Source organism: Molossus molossus, unplaced genomic scaffold, assembly GCF_014108415.1.
Source record: "Molossus molossus isolate mMolMol1 unplaced genomic scaffold, mMolMol1.p scaffold_m16_p_10, whole genome shotgun sequence".
In the NCBI taxonomy this organism is placed as follows: Eukaryota; Metazoa; Chordata; class Mammalia; order Chiroptera; family Molossidae; genus Molossus; species Molossus molossus.
Window position 1 is genome coordinate 7067478 of NW_023425345.1, and position 20051 is coordinate 7087528.

General features: G+C 38.4%; 1 protein-coding gene across 9 annotated transcripts in view; it reads left to right on the top strand.

Moving 5' to 3' along the window:
- The window catches only part of RBFOX2 (RNA binding fox-1 homolog 2), a 292073-nt gene that overhangs the window by 92936 nt on the left and 179086 nt on the right, over positions 1 to 20051 (top strand). For all 9 annotated transcript variants that reach the window (XM_036252096.1, XM_036252093.1, XM_036252092.1 and 6 more), the window contains exon 2: positions 3608 to 3658. In XM_036252096.1, coding sequence (XP_036107989.1) covers positions 3608 to 3658 — 51 coding nt within the window. The remainder of the gene's footprint in view (positions 1 to 3607; positions 3659 to 20051) is intronic.

Here is a 20051-nt window from a genome sequence, read left to right on the forward strand (position 1 = left end):
GTTTGTAGCCTTTTTTCCTGGCTTTTTTCACTTAGCATTTATGTTTTCAAGATTCACTCATGCTTTATCAGTACTTCATTTCTTTTTCTTTTTCATTTTTTTATTTTTTTATCCTCACTCGAGGACATTTTTCCATTTTTTGTTCAGATAGAGCGGGAGGGAGAGAGAGGAAGAGAGAGAGAGAGAGAGAAACATCGACGTGAAGGGACACATCGAGTGGCTGCCACCCGCACGACCAACCAGGGCCGGGGACAAACCGCTACCAAGGTACATGCCCTTAGCGGGAACCGAACCCGGGTCTCTCTGTACTGCAGGCCGACGCTCTAACCGCTGAGCCAAACTGGCCAGGGCCATTTCTTTTTATTCCTGCATATTATTCAATTATGGATAAACCACATTGTCCATTTACCAATTGATGGACATTTGGATTGTTTCTACTTTTTGGCTATTATAAAATAATGCTACTATGAACATTTGTGTACAAGGTTTTGGGTGATGTATATTTTCATTTTCTTCATTATGCTTAGGTGTGGAATTGCTAGGTCATATGGTATAATTCTATCTTAACATTTTGAGGGTCTACCAAATTGTTTCCAAAGTGGCTGTACCATTTTACATTCCCACTGTCAATGTATGAGATTCCAATTTCTTTATATCCTTTCTAATACTTGTTATTGGACAACTTTTTTGTTATAGTTATCCTCGTGGGTATGAAATGTTATCTCACATTGGTTTTGATTTGCATTTCCTTAATGACTAATGCTATTGAGGATCTTTTCATGTGCTTATTCACCATTTGTATATCTTCTTTTGAGAACTTCCTATTCAGACCCTTTGCTCATTTTAAAATTTGGGTTGTTGCCCAGCCGCTCAGTGGTTGAGCGTCGACCCATGGCACTAGAGGTCGCCGATTCAATTCCCAGTCAGGGCACATGCCTAGGTTGTGGGCCTAATTCCCAGTGCGGGGCATGCAGGAGGTGGCCAGTTAGTGTTCACTCTCATCAACGTTTCTATTTCTCCCGCTCCCTTCCTCTTTCTAAAAATCAATAAAGAAAAAAAAATTTGGGTTGTCTTTTTCTTGTTGAGTTGTAAGAGTTCTTCATACTATATTCTGAATACAAGTCCCTTATCTGTGGGTTTTCTTTTTACTTGGTGGTGTGTTCCCCTCAGATTTATCGAGTTATAATTGTATAACATTGTGTAGGATTAAGGTGTACCATGTGTTGATTTAATACACTTATATATTGCAAAGTGATTACCACCATTAGCCTTAGCTAACCTGCATCATGTTATATCATTAGCAACTTTTTTTTAATCCTAACCCGAGGACATTTTTCAGTATTTTGTTGAGATAGAGTGGGAGGAAGAGACAGAGAGAGAAACATCGATGTGAAAGGGACACATCGAGCGGCTGCCACCCACACGACCCAACCAGGGCCGGGGACAAACTGCAACCAAGGTACATGCCCCTAGCGGGAACCGAACCCGGGTCTCTCCGGACCACAGGCCGACTCTCTAACTGCTGAGCCAAACCGGCCAGGACAGCAACTTTCAAGTATGTAATATAGTATTATTAATTATAACCACTATGCTGTGCATTAGATCCTCAGAACTGGTGGTGTTCTTTGTAGAACAAAAGTTTTTTAATTTTGATGAAGTCCAATTTATTTATTTTATCCTATGTTACTTCTGCTTTTGGTGTCATATTGAAGAAATTATTACCTGATCAAAGGTCATGAAGATTTACTCCTGTGTTTCTTCTAAGAGTTCTGTGGTTTTAATTCTGTGATGTATTTTGAATTAATTTTGTATATGGTGTGAGATAGAGCTCCGACTTTATTCTTTTACATGTGGATATCTAGTTGTCCCAGCAGCATTTGTTGAAAAGACTTTTTCCTCCACTGATTTTTTTTGTTGTTGTTGGCACCCTTTCAAAAATCAATTTATCAGAATTGTAAAGGTTTATTTTGGGACTTTTAGTAGTGTTGCATTTGTCTGTATGTCTGTCCTTATGCTAATATTACACTACCTTGATTACTGAATTTTATAGTAAACTTTGAAATCAGGAAGTGTGAGTCCTTCCAACTTTGCTCTTCTCTCTCAAGATTGTTTTGGCACCTATGCTTTTTAAAGGCAGTTATCTTTGGTGTGTTTTCTTTGGAGAGACTTAATTTATAAATGTCCAAATAAAGACTTAGGAATAAAAATAGAAGAACCAGATTGTCTAGGATTGAATCAGTGACTGGATGCCTAAATAATTTCTGGTTGTTGAACTTTATTTACTTATTTACTCATTCTTTTGGGTGTTCACCCTGTATTAGACACTGCTAGGTCACAGGGAAACCATGACGAACATGACATAGGATCTCTGTATGTGAGCTCAAGCTGAATCCTGGCTTTCATGCTTTTGAAAAGAGTATAGACTTTTGATTATAAAAGCTATGGATATACTCAAAGTATGATGTACGATTAGGTAAAAAGTTTACACTCTTGTCATATATGAAAGCCCTATCAATGAAAAGTCTTCTTAACTTGTACTAGTAGGAATGAAAGTACAAATGGATGGAAGAAGATGAGGATCTTCAGGTAGCTGTGTTAAGCACTTTGAAGAAACAATTACAAAAGCATCATGTGTTCTTATTTACACCTTTATGTACACATATATCTTATCTCCTCCCATTTAAAAGTTCCCTTGAAGTCAAGGGACTTGTTTTTTCTATTTTTCTTACTCTCAGTCATCTAACAGTATTTTGAAAATATTTAGGTATTCAATATATATTGACTGAATGGTTGAATGGGTCAAGTAAGCCATAAATGAGAGCTCATATTGTATGACCTTATACTAAATTAGGGTGTGTATAGCTTTTATTAGCTATCATTCTTGTCCTCAAAGATGTAGATCTGATAATTAATATGAATATGAGAGATTCAGTATGATACACCTTAACAAAAATAAGATCTATTGAGTCATAAGTAATATGAAAAGTAAATTGTACAAGTAACCTAAACACATTTTAACATATATACATGTTAGGAGTTATTTGAGTCCATAAGATGATACAGGGTAGTAGAGGAGGTCTGGAACAGAGGTAGCATTTCATCTAGGTTTAAAAGAACTGAAGAAAGCAGATTGGGAGAGGAGAGGAGCTAAAACTTTTCCAGGTCAAGAGGTAGTTCTCATAGGGGTTGTACTGTCCCCTTTCTAACCAGGGGACTTTTGGAAATGTGTGGACATTTTGGGTTGTCCTGGTATTCAGGACTGCTTACTGGCTTTCAGTAGTTAGGGGCTGGGGTTGCTCGAGCACAGTGTGCGGTTAGGAATGGTTCTGCCTGGTAGTACCCTGGTTGATATATACTGGGAAGGAAATAGATTTAGGTGTACAAGGAGGAAAACAGTGTTTATGAGTAGTGTTTGTAAGCAAATACTGCTTTTCTTGTTTGTTTTTTATTTTTTGCCATTGTAGAGGCTGAACTGGGAAATATATGTAGTTAGGAAGAAGGGACTGTAGCAACAGAACGCCTTAGGATCTGGTGCAGGAATTTATATTTGATCAGTTTGGATGATTTTGATTATTCTTAAAATTTTCTTATTCTTTCTTTCTTTTAGAACGAGCCTTTGACCCCAGGTTATCATGGATTCCCAGCACGGGACAGCCAGGTTGGTATCTGTTATTTATAACTCAGATGGTGTGTGTGTGTGTGTGTGTGTGTGTGTATGTTTTATCTATGGATGTTATGAGAGCATGTCCTAAAATTATTTATTTTGGAAAGTGATATGGTTAATTTCAGCATATAAATAAAATATACAGGGTGGGGCAAAAGTAGGTTTATAGTTGTGAGCACATGAAATAGTTTATTGTATTATTTATTAATGTATTATTTTCTGTATGAACAACTGTAAACCTACTTTTGCCCCACACTGTATTTTTTAATCCTGAAAGTATTGTAATCACCTTATTGAAGTTGTGGGTATTTATAGGGGGGAATTTACTCAAGTGCAATCATAATTGCTTTTATTTTTCTTCTTCAGGCTATGTAATAATTGTAAACCAGGTTTTCTTGATGCTTCATAATTCTAAATGCTGGACTTGTCTCTTTATTCACTGTCACTTAGCCCCTACTGGCACAGAGTTTTTAAGTCCTGCAATAATCTGCAACAAGAAAATTCCATTCTCCTCCCTGGGGGAATTCAGCCTTATAGTGTTAATCAGGGAAGGCTTGCTTGAGAGAGGGAAGTTTCTGCGGTCTGTCTTTGTTAGATAGGGAGGGTGACTGGAAAAGGCCCAGGCCCTGTTGTGGGTTAGAGCAGAACTGCATCCTACCAGACATCCTCTGTGTGGTTTAGGTGAGTGTATGAAATGCCTTCCCTGTCCTTTGCTATTTGAAACTTTGAGCAGATGAGGCCAGAGCAGAGTTAGGGTAGAAGAACAGGTAAAGCTGCTTTAGAGAGATGGTGTGGCTTAAGACATGGAGCCTCTGAAATTGACCTCCTTGCTGTTTGGGGATATTGACACTCTTTTTCTTTTTAAATCTTATTTATTGATTGATTTTTGAGTGAGAGGAAGGGCGGAGGGAGAGACATCGATTTGTTGTTCTACTTATTTATGTATTCATTGGGTGCTTCTTGTATGTGCCCTGACCGGGAATCAACTCACAGCCTTAGTGTATTGGAATGATGCTCTAACCAACTGAGCTGCCTGCCCAGGGCAGGATATTGACATTCTTCAGGAGATTGGAAAGGGCAGCTCCTAGAAATATCTTTAATGCTTGTATACCATTCCTTATAGAGTTGTCAAAAAACAAAACAAAACAAAGTGCCACCATTATTAGGCTTGTCCAAGGGGTATGTTTCATCAGAGTGTGGAAATAAAGTTGACGTAGTTCCCCTTTCCAGAACTATGAATCTCATCAAAACCCCTGAAGCTGATTTTTAAAAACTAGAATGGTTCCATAATCAGTAGTCACTTCTTTGGGGGGGCCTTCCAGATTTGAGTTTATTTGCCCAATTCTTACACTTTTGGTGGTGGATTGGCATCAGAATGGCCCTAGGTAGGATAGGAAAAAAGAGAGAGAAAAAAATGTTCATTTCTTTGTTTGTCTCCCTGTGGGATCATTACTGTTGGGATTTAAGATGGTCTCAGTGGAAGTTTTTGGTGAAAGATACAGTCCTTTACTCCAAATCTAAAGAGAATATAGAGGTTTTTTTTTTCTTTCTTTCTTTTTGGTTTGAGTTTGTCCTAGACCTCTATAAACTGTAAAATTTATGCCTTTTGAAGTAGTTCTATATCATGTCTATATATCAGATAAATATTGTTGCCTGGAAATCTAACCCTCCAGATTCTGATTGATTAGGCCTATGATTGGGCTTTGTCCTTCAAATATTTAGCAATTCCTATAGGTGATTTTGTTGTGCAGTCAAGGTCTATGGGCTGCTTTAAAGGAGTAATATTTTTTTTATTTAATTAATTAATTTATTTTTATTACAGATGTTTCTCCTTTTTCCCCCACTGATAATCCCCTCCTCCACCCTCCCCACCCTATCCCCAGCTTTTTTGTCCATGTCCATTGTTCATGCATACATGCATATAAGTTCTGTGGTTTATCTCTTCCCCCACCCGCTCTTATGGGGATTGTCAGTTTGTACCCCACTTCCACGTCTCTGGGACTACCCCGTTCCTCAGACTGTTATGTTCATTATATTCCACAAATAAGTGAGATCATGTAATATTTGTCTTTCTCTGCTTGGCTTGTTTCGCTTAGGATAATACTCTCCAGGTCCCTCCATGTCGTCTCAAAGGATAAGAAATCTTTCTTTCTTACAGCTGCATAGTACTCCATTGTGTATATGTACCACAGCTTTTTTATCCATTTGTCTACTGATGAACATTTAGGCTGTTTCCTGATCTTAGTGATTGTAAATAGTGCTGCTATGAACATGAGGGTACATATATTCTTTCTGATTAGTGTTTCAGGCTTCTTAGGGTATATTTCTAGAAGTGGGATCACTGGGTCAGCTGGCAGTTCAATTTTTAATTTTTTGAAGTAACACCATATTGTTTTCCATAGTGGCTGCACCAGTCTGCATTCCCACCAGCAGTGTACTAGAGTCCCCTTTTCTCCGCACCCTCGCCAACACTTGTTGTTTGATGATTTGTTGATGGCGGCCATTCTGACAGGTGTGAGGTGATACCTCATTGTTGTTTTAATTTGCATCTCTCTGATGATTAGTGATGTTGAACATTTCTTCATATGTCTCTTAGCCATTTGTATGTCCTGTTTGGAGAGGTGTCTATTTAGTTCCTCTGCCCATTTTTAAATTGGCTTCTTTGTCTTCCTTTTGTTGAGCTGCATGAGCATTCTATATATATTGGAAATTAACCCCTTATCTGATGTATCATTGGCAGTTATGCTCTCCCATAGAGTGGGTAGCCTTTCCATTTTGGTAGTTGTTTCTTTTGTTGTGTAGAAGCTTTTGTGTTTGATGTAGTCCCATGTGTTCATTTTCTCCTTTGTTTCTGTTGCCTTAGGTGATATATCAGTGAAAATTCTGCTGTGTATGATGTCTGAAATTTTGATGCCTACATTTTCTTCTAGGATTTTTATGGATTCATGAGTCACATTTAAGTCTTTTATCCATTTTGAGTTTATTCTTGTGTAGGGTGTAACTTGATGGTCTAGTTTCATTCCAATTTTCCCAACACCATTTATTAAAGAGGCTGTCTTTACTCCATTGTATGCTCTTGCCACCTTTGTCAAATATTAATTGAGCATATTGTCTTGGGTCCATTTCTGGGTTTTCTATTCTGTTCCATTGATCTATCTGCCTGTTCTTGCGCCAGTACCAGGCTGTTGTGATTACAGTGGCTTTGTAGTATAACCTGAAATCTGGTAATGTGATCTCTCCAACGTTGTTTTTTTTTTTTTTTTCAAGATTGCTGTTGCTATTCGGGTCTTTTTTGGTTCCATATGAACTTTTGAAGTATTTGTTCTAGTTCTGTGAAGTATGTCGTTGGTATTTTGATGGCGATTGCATTGAATCTATAGATTGCTTTGGGTAGTATGAACATTTTAATGATGTTAATTCTTCCAATCCATGAACAAAGTATGTGCTTCCACTTTTTTATATCTTCCTCTATTTCCTTTTTCAATGACCAGTAGTTTTCTGTGAATAGGTCGTTTATCTCTTTGGTTAAGTTTATTCCTTAGGTATCTTAATTTTTTTGCTGCGATGGTAAAAGGGATTATTTTTTTAGTTTCTCTTTCTGTGAGTTCATCATTGGTGTATAAGAATGCCGTCAATTTCTTGATGTTAATTTTGTATCCTGCTACTTTCCCAAATTCATTTATTAAGTCTAGTAAATTTTTGATGGAGTCTTTGGGGTTTTCTACGTGTAGTATCATGTCATCTGCGAATGAGGACAGTTTCACTTCCTCCTTTCCAATTTGGATCCTTTTTATTTTTTCTTCCTGTCTGATTGCTGTGGCTAAGACTTCCAGTACTATGTTAAATAAGAGTGGCGAAAGTGGGCATCCTTGTCTTGTTCCTGTTCTTAAGGGAAATGCTTTTAGGTTTTTCCCATTGAGTATGATGTTGGCTGTAGGTCTTTCATATATGGCCTTTATTATGTCGAGATATGATCCCTCTATTCCCAGATTGCTGAGCGTTTATATCAGATATGGGTGTTGGATTTTGTTGAATGCTTTTTCAGTGTCTATTGATATGATCATATGACTTTTATTTTTATTTTGTGTATGTGGCGTATCACATTTATTGATTTGCGAATATTGTACCAGCCTTGCATCCCTGGGATGAATCCCACTTGGTCATGGTGAATAATTTTATTGATGTATTGCTGGATTCGATTCGCTAGTATTTTGTTCAGGATTTTGGCATCTATGTTCATCAGGATATTGGCCTGTAGTTTTCTTTCTTTGTAGTGTCTTTTTCTGGTTTTGGAATTAGAATTATGCTGGCCTCATAAAACGAGTTTGGAAGTCTTCCTCCTTCATGAATTTTTTTGAAAGAGTTTGAGGAGAATGGGTATTTGTTCTTCTTTGAATGTTCGGTAAAATTCCCCTGTGAAGCCGTCTGGGCCTGGGCTTCTGTTTGCTGGGAGAGTCTTAATTACATCTTCAATTTCTTTTGTTGTTGTTGGTCTGTTCACGTTTTCTATCTTTTCCCAGTTCAGTTTTGGGAGACTATGTGTTTCTAGAAATTTGTCCATTTTGCTTAGATTGTCGAATTTGTTGCCGTATAATTGTTCATAATATTTGTTAACGATCCTTTATATTTCTATGGTGTCAGTTATTATTTCTCCTCTTTTATTTCTGATTTTGTGTATTTGGGTTCTCTCTCTTTGTTTCTTGGTGAGTCTAGCTAAGGGTCCATCAATCTTGTTTATCTTCTCAAAGAACCAGCTCTTTCTTTCATTGATCCTTTGAATTGTTTTTTTTTGGTCTCCATGTCATTTATTTCTGCTCCGATCTTTACTATTTCCTTCCTTCTACTTGCTCTGGGGTTTCCTTTTTGTTTGCTTTCTAGTTCTTTACGTTGTGAGGTTAGATAGTCTATTAGAGATTTTTCTTGTTTTTTGAGGTAGGCCTGTAGTACTATGAACTTCGCTCTCAGAACTGCTTTTGCTGCATCCCATAGATTTTGTGTTGTTGTGTGTTCATTTTCATTGGTTTCCAGGAAGTTTTTAATTTCTTCCTTGATCTCCATGGCAACCCATTCATTGTTCAATAACATGCTATCTAGCCTCCATGTGTTCAAATGTCTTTGCATGTTTTTGTTGTAATTGATTTCTAGTTTCATGCCATTGTGATCTAAAAAGATGCTTGATATGATTTCAATCTTCTTCTTCTTCTTTTTTTAAAATAAAGAATTGGTTCTCTTTTATTTTTTATTTATTCATTTTTTTTTAATCCTCACCCAAGGACATTTTTTTTTTCCATTTTTTGTTCAGATAGAGTGGGAGAGAGAGAGAGGAAGAGAGCGAGAGAAACATCAATGTGAAAGGGACACATCGAGTGGCTACCACCCGCACGACCAACCAGGGCTGGGGACAAACTGCAACTGAGATACACACCCTTAGCAAAAACTGAACCTGGGTCTCTCTGGACCACCTGGCTGACTCTCTAACTGCTGAGCCAAATTGGCCAGGGCTGATTTCAATCTTCTTGAACTTGTAGAAACTTAGTTTGTGCCCTAACATGTGGTCTATCTTTGAGAATGTTCCATGTGCATTTGAGAAGAATGTGAATTCTGCAGTTTTGGGGTATAATTCTCTGTAGATATCTATTAAATCCATTTGATCTAGTGCTTCATTTAGAGTCTCTGTTTCCTTATTAATTTTTTGTCTAGATGATCTATCCAGTGATGTCAGCGGGGTGTTGAAGTCCCCTGCTATGATTGTATTGTTGTTGATTTCTCCTTTGAAGTCCTCCAGAAGATTTTTAATATATGTTGGTGCTCCTATATTGGGTGCATGTATGTTTACTAAGGTTATATCTTCCTGTTGGATAGATCCTTTCAATATTATGTAGTGGCCTTCTTTGTTTCTAGTTATGGTCTTCATTTTGAAATCTACTTTATCAGATATGAGTATTGCTACCCCAGCTTTTTTTCATTTCTGTTTGCTTGAAAGATTTTTTTCCATCCCTCCACTTTCAACCTATGTGTTGTGAGATGGGTCTCTTGTAAACAACATATGGATGAGTCATGCTTTCTTATCTAGTCAGCTACTTTGTGTCTTTTTATCAGAGCATTCAAACCATTCACATTTAAGGTGATATTTGATATGTACATATTTATTGCCATTTTTGTTTAGTGTGGTTATATTTTTCTTCCTATTTCTTCTACTAATTACAGCAGTCCTTTTAGCATATCTTGCAGTACTGGTTTGGTGTTAATATATTTCCTTAGCCTTTTTTTTTTTTTTTGTCTGGGAAGCTCTTTATTTGACCTTCTATTTTGAATGATAGCCTTGCCAGATAGAGTAGTCTTGGATTCAGATCCTTGTTTTTCATGACCTTGATTACTTCATGCCACTCCCTTCTGGCCTATAGTGTTTCTGTTGAGAAGTCAGCTGAGAACCTTATGGGGTTTCCTTTGTAGGTAACCTGTTGCTTATCTCTTGCTGCCTTTAGGATTCTCTCTTTGTCTTTAATTTTTGGCATTTTGATTACTATGTGTCTTGGTGTGGGCCTGTTTGGGTTCTTCTTACTTGGGGCTTCTTGAACTTGAATGCCTTTTTCCTTCACCAAGTTGGGAAAGTTTTCTGTCACTATTTCTTCAAATATATTCTCTAACCCTTGCCCATTTTCTTCCTTTTTGGGGACTCCTATTAAGCGAATGTTATTATATTCCCCAGTTGTCCCACAGTTCTCTTAAGCTGTCTTCCTGTTTTTTAATTGTTTTTTCCTTTTGGTTTTCTGATTGGTTGATTTTTTTTTCTACCCTGTCTTCTAATTCACTGATTCGGTCCTCAGCTTCCTCTAGTTTGCTGGTTAGTCCTTCCAATGTGTTCTTTATTTCTGCTATGTCATTCTTCATTTCCACTTGGTTGGTTTTCAATGTTTCTATATCTTTACTCATGGTGCTGATGTCTTTACTCATGCTGTTGAGCTTCCTCAAGATCATGGCTCTGAACTCTACCTCTGATAATTTGCTTAACTGCATTTCATATATCTCATCTTCAATAGAGTTCTCTTGTTCTTTCATTTGGGATTTGTTTCTTTGTTTCACCATTTTGGCTATCTCAGTGGGTTTTGGAGCCTGCCAAATATTCCCTGTGGGTGTTGGTGTTCTGTTGTTTGTGGCTCCCTCTACTGGGTTTGGATGGGCCTGGGCGGGCCCACGTTAAACACTACTGTCAAGGCTTACTTTCCTGGGTAGATTTGCAAGTCCAGGAAAGGTTCAGTTATCCTCTAGCTTTTTTCTGGAGGCTAGTAGTCTCAGTTACTCAGGGCCTTGGAATGTAGCCCTGGTGTTCTGCATAAGAGGATTTCCAGAGGGTGGGATAGATGCTGGTTATTAATGAGCCTCAATCTGCATTTCTTTGCCTCACCTGAGAAAGGCTGAATCTCCAAGTGGGGGCTTTGCTTCTTTTCCCCACTGCTCTGGGAAGGAGCACACTGGCCACCATCCTTTGTGGCTGCAATTCAGCAAAAACTCTGAGTGCCCTCCAAATCCCGGGTGTCCCCACAGATTTCCAGCCCAGTCTGCCCTCCCTCTGCCGTAGCCCCCAGGTGAGAGTGGCTGTGGCTGTTCTAGTGCTGTGTCCTGGCTCTCTGCACTGTGGAGCGGGCTTGGTCTTTATTCCCCAAGGGCGCTGATCACAGCTAAGACTGCTGCTGTCCCTGGGCTCCCAGCTCGCCACCCTCTCATGCCTCCACAGATTCTACCAGTGTCCCTGGTTATATGGTTTTGTCCTGCTGCTTTTCTGTTGCTTTTTTCTGAGGATTTGTCTTTATTTTAGTAGTAATTCCCATTTGGTCCTGGGAGATCGTCTGCATAGCTTCTATTCACTCCGCCTCCATTTTCACATCCTCTACGCCTATCTTGTGTGCAGCTTTGTTACACAGGCCTCTCTGGTGTCCTCGCACCCTGCAGGTCCTGCAAGTAACTGGATCGCACAGTCCCTTTGGGGACCCGGCTCTATGCCTATGTTATGGGCTGCTGGGTCGCACAAGCCTCTCTGGTGCTTCAGCACCCCGCAGGTCCTGCAGGTAACTGGATGGCACAGTCTCTGCTGGGTCGCACAGGCCTCTTTGGTGCTTCAGCACCCCACAGGTCCCTTGGGTAACTGGATGGCATAGTCTCTGCTGGGTCGCACAAGCCTCTCTGGTGCTTCAGCACCCCACAGGTCCCTTGGGTAACTGGATGGCATAGTCTCTGCTGGGTCGCACAGGCCTCTTTGGTGCTTCAGCACCCCACAGGTCCCTTGGGTAACTGGATGGCACAGTCTCTGCTGGGTCGCACAGGCCTCTTTGGTACTTCAGCACCCCACAGGTCCCTTGGGTAACTGGATGGCATAGTCTCTGCTGGGTCGCACAGGCCTCTCTGGTGCTTCAGCACCCCACAGGTCCCTTGGGTAACTGGATTGCACAGTCCCTGCTGGGTCGCACAGGCCTCTCTGGTGCCCCCGCACCCTGCCGGTCCCACTGGTGGGCAGCTGGATCACAGTAGTCTCTCTCGGGCTCCGGCTTTCCATTGTTCTTGTGAGCTGCTGGTCTGCACAGGCCTCTGTGGAGCCCCAGGTCCTGCTGCTGGTGGCTGGAGAGTGCTGCTGCCCCGTGGGGCTCAACTCCTGCTCTAAAGGAGTAATATTTTCTGTTTCTGTACTTTTTACCTGTGACTCTTAAAGTATAAGGGATCATGGTAACTCTTTTATTCTAATCTTTCTTGCATACTGTTGTAAATATTAAATTATTTATAAATTGTTGCTTATTTTGCATATAGGCTGATTTTATTTTATTTAAAAAATTTTTTCCCCTTTATTGATTTTAGAGAGAGTAAGTAAGAGGTTGAGAGAGATAGAAACATCAGTGAGAGAGAACATTGACTGGCTGCCTCCTGCATGCTCCCCACTGGGATCAGGCCCACAACCTGCGCATGTCTCCTGACTAGAAATCGAACCAGCGACCTCTTGGTGCATGGGTCGATGCTCAGCCACTGAGCCACACCGGCTGAACTCATATAGGCTGATTTTAAATATAGAAAGTTAAAACTAACTGAAGTGTGAAGTATGGGAATAGACTTACTGAGTTTCAAAGAATCTGAAAAGATACTGTATAATGCTGTGTTCTTCCTGTGGGCATTACTGATCAATAAAGAGCCAAGCAAAATGAATTAAGAGGAATTTGCTATAGCACAAAAAGTAGAGTCTTTGGTTGGAACTACTTATTTTTCCTTTCTTTTGCAGCAGGGACCCACCTCTCATAATATTTCTACTGTAGTCCTATGCAGACCCTTTGCCATGGTTTAAAGCTACTCATTTACTTTGAGGTGCATTCTGATGGTGACAGGTTTATTTTAGTTTATTTTCCTGGGCTTTATTTTGTTCTCTGGCTGAATCTTTGAATTCGAGATCTTAGAGTAGTGTGAATAGGCAAATATTGAATAGCTGCTTGTTTTATTTGATGGATAGAGAATCCAAATGAGTATTACTAATTAATGCTGCTCCTAACCTTTTGAACTGTCACTTTGTGCTCTGAGATTTGGGAGGCATTTATCAGTGTGCAACACTGGTCACTGAGCAGCCTGGGCTGGGCAGAAACTGAACTTGTGATCTTTACCTCTCCCCAGAGTGGTTTGGCTCAGCAAATCCAGGAGCTGGGGAGTGGGGTGAAGGTGAATTTTAATTGTGTCTCATTATTTGCATGTTTAAATTATTTTACTGTTCCTTTCTAAATAGGTAGGAGCCATTCCTAGGCAGGATTTTTATCAGGATCTACTGGTGATTTTCAAGGAGATAAAAATTATAGTTTTTTGATTAGTACAGAGCACTTTCATCAGTATTTTCTCATCTCATCCTCACAACCACCTTTTGAAGTAGATAAAACACAAATTCCCTTTGGAAAGATAAGGAAACTGAGACACACAGAGATTAAAGTGACTTATCCAGGATAACAATGCAAGTTAGTAGCTGAATAACAACTAAAATGTGTCTCCTATTTGTTGAGAGCCCCTCCTCTATACTGGGAATTATTGATTCACCAAGGAAAAATACGGTTATGTGCATGTGTGCCTGCTCACTCAGTATTCCTTTCTTTACTGTCTGGAGGCTTCATAGACCCTTTGAAGCTGAACCATAGATCTAGGAGTCTATGACCCTTGGTTAAAGATTATTACAACCAAGTTCCTTAGCACGAAGTGGACTAACATTTCACTCTTTTAATGACCCTTTTCATCCTGTTATGAAGTCCCTGGCAACACACTTGAATTAAAAACCTGTGAAGGAAAGGAAGGAAACTAAATAAATACTCACCACCTTCTACTATAGAGGTTTTGCTTTTTTATGCAAGGTCACCTTAGTCTTCTTTCCCAATCAGTTAACAAGCTTTATGGATGGCAATCTACTGCTTTTATAAAGCACTCCAAGCACTTTACTGTGTACTTGCTAATGTGGTCTCTTTATGGAAGTGGAGGAGACAGACTTTATTCCAGATTTATAATAGTTGAAAATCAGCTCAGAAAGGCTGAAGGTTTTATCTGAGGCTCTGCAGGATTTTAGGTTGATGATACGACGTAGTGGTTTAGATTCCTAGCTGACTGTTTCTTTGTGATTTATGTGTATGTGCATGTGCTTATGTGAGTTCTCAAGTGTTGACTAAGGCTGGGATATTTTGTTGGTTGTAATATGTTTTAAATAAGAGAATGTTTGTGTGCATTAAATGCCTGAGTTTTTATATAGGAGGGGTTTAGGACCAGCAATCTAATTAGGTTTAGTTCTCCATACCAAGCGTACTGTTTTTGTTAACATTGTTTATTTGTGATGGTTTTTAGGGGGTTCCTGGAACATACAGTGGGAATCCTAAGGCCAACCCCTTGCCACCTCGTAGTGCTACAACTTTATGTCTCATATAATTACGGTGATTTTATAATTTACCATTCAAGTTGGGCCACTTTTAAGAGTGAAAAGGGATGCTAATGTTGAAATAGTCCTAGGCAAACCTGGATGAGTGGGATGTATGATCACTCTAGCTATAAATAAATAAATATAGTGAACTCTTAAGTAAAGTGATCAGGATTTGGGATTATGGCACAGTGCCTACACTGTGTGGAAATGCAGCATAAACATTCACATTTGAGTAAGATGTGATAGCACAAACTCTTGGTTGAGTTCAGGTGTTGAGTTAGCTATGGAAATGGGAATATTAGTAAATTATAAAAACTAATGTATGTAAAGTAATTTACAATTTGTAATGTGTGCTTCCATGTATGTTTTGATCTTCACAATAGCTCTGCCAGGTAGGTTGGGCTTTTTTTACCTGGACTTTATAGATTAGAAAACCAAAGCAGAGATTTTAAAATGAATTTCCCAGTGTCACATAGATAGTAAGTGGCAGAATTGGAGTTGGGTCTCAGATTTTCAGCCTCCATGTCTTATATTTTCCTCTTGTGTTCTGTCAGTGCTCTCTCTTTGAATGGGGATGTCCTCTTGCTAATGTGTCAAGATACTATGGACTCTTTGGAGGATATGGCAGTCTGAAAAGTCTTTGTATGACTTGGAGTTTCCTTGAATAACTTATTTCTGTCAAGTTTTCTTTCTTATGGTAGAATAGCTTATAGTCCACAATTTATCTTTTTGTATTTTAAATATAAAGAAAGAAATTAATGTCATAGTGTCAAGCCGTTTATCTAATTTTTAAAATGCTGTCAGTGGCTCCTTAAAAAATTTTCCCTTCAATTTTCTAAAATTCTGTAAAAAAGCCACAGTATGGACATGTTCAAATGATTCATAGAAACAAAGTGAGAATATCAAAGGAGATGTTTAAGTTGACATATATGACAATTAACAGATTTAAATTCAGAGTGGCAGTCTTTTATTATAAAGGATACATTTAAAATGACAAGGGATATATTTTTTTCCAAAGTATTTTCTTCTCAAAAATTTTTAGAAATTTCTCTTTTTATAACCAGTTCTCCACTTTATCCCTGGAATGGACTTTATTTTAGTCCAATTTCTTAAATGAACTTAAAGAGATTTTAGTTATTATGATTGGGAGCCATAGACAATGGCAAATGCTTTTTTTCTTTCATACTCATTTGGTTTGGTGGCAAAGAAATGATGGCTACTTTTCTTCCCTTGGGGAGAGTTAGAATGGAAGACTTGAGGGTGTTCATGTTTTTTGTTTTTTTCCCCCCCAACCTAAAAGAAGATCGCAACCACTTGGAAGTAATACCTTTTACATTGTGATACATTGGGCCCACACGCATCTGTGTGAGTCTAACTTAGAATTAGTCTTACCAAGTAATACTTATTCTTACTATATTCTAAGCACTGTGATACTTTTCATTCTATTTAAAAAATTGTTGATGTGACCAACAATTGATTGACCAAAATGGATTTCCTTCCTGGACCCACTAATAAATTGCAATGTGTAGTTTTGCAAACAAAATTCTAACAATTGTTGTCTTTAAAATTATAGCCATAAAGAAGCTCCTACCCTTTCCATATTCCCAATCCCTTCACCCTAGCCCTAAGCAACCACTACTAATCTTTCTCTCTTTCTGGATTTGCCTGTTCTGGATATTTCATATAAATGGAATCATACAATATCTGGTCTTTTATGACTGGCTTCTTTCACTTGGCATAGTATTTTCAAGGTTCATTATGCAGTAGCGTGAGTCACTACTTCATTCACTTTTTTTCTTGAATTATTATCACATGGGTTGGTATAGGAGCATTCTTAGGGTAGTCTGCTGCCTACCTCTGTAATTCTGACTACTGTAGCTTTTACAATTGGCTTGAGCCTCATTGGCCATTCTTTTCATTCTTGAACTTATCATGCTTGATCCCAGCTTCAAGCCTGTGGAATCACTTGTCTCCTCTACCTTCAAATCTGCAGTGATCTTCACCCAGATTCTTACTTCCTTCGTATCAGGGTCACAGGTACAAACTTTACTCCTCAGAGAAGCCTTCCCTGACTGCACCAATCTAAAGCTGTTCACATACATAAACTGACTTCAGTTTTTTCTTCTTCAAATTTTAGTCATTATCTGAAATTATCTAGTGTGGGTACTTTATTGTCTGTCTCTCCCTCTAAAATAGAAGTTCTACGTGAGCCGTGACTTTTCTTAGAACAGAGTGACGTGTAGGAGAAGATCAATAAATATTTGTTGAATGAATAAATGAATATTGTTCTCAATTTAATGCTAGGCCTTTAAAAGTTTTAAGTAGGGAAGTGCCATGATTTATTTTAAGTTTTTTATTTTATTTTTTCTTTATTGATTTTAGAGAAAGAAGAAGGGAACGGGAAAGAGAGATAGAAACATCAATGAGAGAGCACATTGATTGGCTGCCTGCTGCACGCCCCCCACTGGGGATTGGCCCACAACCTGGGCATGTGCCCTGACTGGAATCAAACCAGCGATCTCTTGGTGAATGGGTCAATGCTCAACCACTGAGCCACACCGGCCCAGCTCTTTTTTGTTTTTTAAAACAACATTCTGGTTGCTGTGAAGAATGAATTTTAGGAGGACCTCCCAAAAATACTACCTTAGACTGTCTAGGCAATAAATTTATCATTTGCTATGTTTAATATTGATTCCAGCTAGAACTTATTTGTTGAGTGAGAAGTTTTATCTCACCTTCCCTTTCCCAGGTGGAGACTGGATTAAAATGACTGGTTCAGAAGCAAAATTTTTCATAAAAAACCCCTTTTGTATCTCACAATCTGTAATAATTTTCTTATTGGTCTCCTGTTTAACTAAAAGTACTTCTGCTTTGCTTTTCAATTATAGAAAGTATGAAACCACTTTCTTTTCTTTCTACTAGGTTGTCTAGAACCCGATTTTTAGTCTTCATGCAAGTTTTATTCAAATGGTTGCTTCTCTCCAGTATCTGACATCAGTGTTTAAGGTCCTTCAATGGTATTGACTTATGCCCTCTAGTGGATGAAGGGCTGGTAAATGTACTTTTCTCACACCATGTAATAAATAGTTCAGGCTTATGATTGTATGGTGCAGATAGTTTATAAGCTTCCCTCCTTGGAAAGGCCATTTTATTTCTTCTGCTGCTTACTGCTGTGGATTTAAATAACATGCTTATTCCGCAATTTCTTGATTTATCCATTTTAGACACTATCCTTTGGCTTCCCGCTGTTGAAGATGAGAAATTAAGTTTTATAGACACTCTCTCAAGTAAAGCCATTTTTTGTTAAATTAGGGTTCATTATTGATTTATGATTGCATAATAATTATAACTATAAACATTTTTTTATAGTTGAACCATAAAAATACTATGATTACATTCCCTTTCTTACATACTTTTTTGTTTCTCCTGGAGTTATTAAATATATACATAAATATATAAGAATAAATATATATTTAATAATGACTTTTAAAATATGTTTTTAATGATTTTTTAGGGAGAGAGAGAAACATCGATCAGCTGCTGCCTCCTGCACGCCCCCTCCTGCATGAGCCTACAATATATGCCCTCACTGGGAATTGAACTGGGACCTCTCAGTCCACGAGATGACACTCAGTCCACTGAGCCACACTGACCAGGCAAATAATTACTTTTTAAAATGGCACTATATGAATTCCATACCATAAAGTTCACTCATTGTAAGTCTATTTATTCAGTGATTTTTATTAAATTTATAGAGTTGTGCCACTGTCACTATAGTCCAGTTTTAGAACATTTCCATCACCCCCCCCCCCCCCCCCATTCTTTTGAACTCTTTTGTGGTCAGTTGCCACTCTCACTCCAGCCCTAGGCAACCACTGATTTGCTTTCTGACTCTGTAAAATTTTCTGGACATTTCATATAAATGGAATCATATGTATATAGTCTTACGTGTGACTTCTTTCATTTAGCATAATGTTTTTGAGGTTTGTTCATGTTGTAGTAAGTATCACTATATCATTACTTTTTATTGCTCAATAGTATTCCATTATACGGATGTATCACATTTTATTAATCCATGTACTAGCTGATAAATATTTGGACTATTTCCAGTTTGGCTATTATGAATAATGAATGCTGTTATGAACATTTGCACACAGTCTTGTGTGGACATATGTTTTAATTTCTCTTGGATAGATTTCTAGGAGTGGAGTTGCTAGGATTTATGGTAAGTTCATGCTGAATTTTTAAAGAAACTGCCAAATTATTTTCCAAAGTGGTTTTGTTTTGTTGACCTTTCTCATTGTAGTGAGTGTGTAGTGGTGTCTCATTGTGGTTTTAATTTTTTTTTTTAATCCTCACTCGAGGATATGTTTTTTTAGATTTTAGAGAGAGAGGAATGGAGAGAGAATGAGAAAGAAACATTGTTTGGTTGCCCCCCATACATGCCTTGACTGGGATCGAACCTGCAACCAACTGAGACATCCGGCCAGGGCTCACTGTGGTTTTAATTTTTAATTTTCCTAATATTTAACAATTTGGAGTACTCTTTCATATTATAATATTAGCCATTTATATATTATATTTGTTGAGACATCTGTTGAAGTCTTTTGCCCAATTTTTAATTGGTTTATCCTCTTATTATTTAGTTGTAAGAGTTTTTTAGATACAGGTTCTTTGTCAGATTACACTTTGTAAATATTTTTCTCTGTTATCAGATTTTGCAATACAAATCTTACCTCCTTGCCCCAATAAAACAAAACAAAACAATTTGCTAAGTTTGGATATATCCTGCATAACTAGCATATGAAAGAGACTGTGAAAACAGACATTGACTATCTGTGTTCAGGCCTAGTGATTGCTCCAAGGAAGATTGGCAGGTTTATAGTGGCTTTGTCTTGGGCAGACACAGCCTTCTCCGGATAGTTAGTGACAGGCATGTTTGGGCAAGAAAGCTCTTCATCTAGTCAAGACAAATTATGCTGCTTTCTGCATTTCCTAAGGGATGTAGTCTGATAGAGGATCAGCCAGGTTCATTGGCTTATTTTTCCCCTTTAAGACACTGTAGCTTTTATGTAAGACCCTTTCATTAAAATTTCTCTGTAGACACACCCACATACATCCACCCCTGGCTTTGAGTTTAAATATCAGCTCTGGCCCTGGCCGGTTTGGCTCAGCGGTTAGAGCGTCAGCCTGCGTTCAGAGAGACCCGGGTTCGGTTCCCGCTAAGGGCATGTATCTCGGTTGCAGTTTGTCCCCGGCCCTGGTTGGGTCGTGCGGGTGGCAACCACTCGATGTGTCCCTTTCATGTCGATGTTTCTCTCTCTCTCTCCCTCTCTCACTCCCATTCTATCTGAAAATAAATAAATAAATAAATAAATATCAGCTCTGCCATTGCAGGCTATGTGACTTTGGGCAAGTTTTTTTCTTCTCTAAGCTTTAGTCTTTTCATCTATAAATTAGGAATTGTAT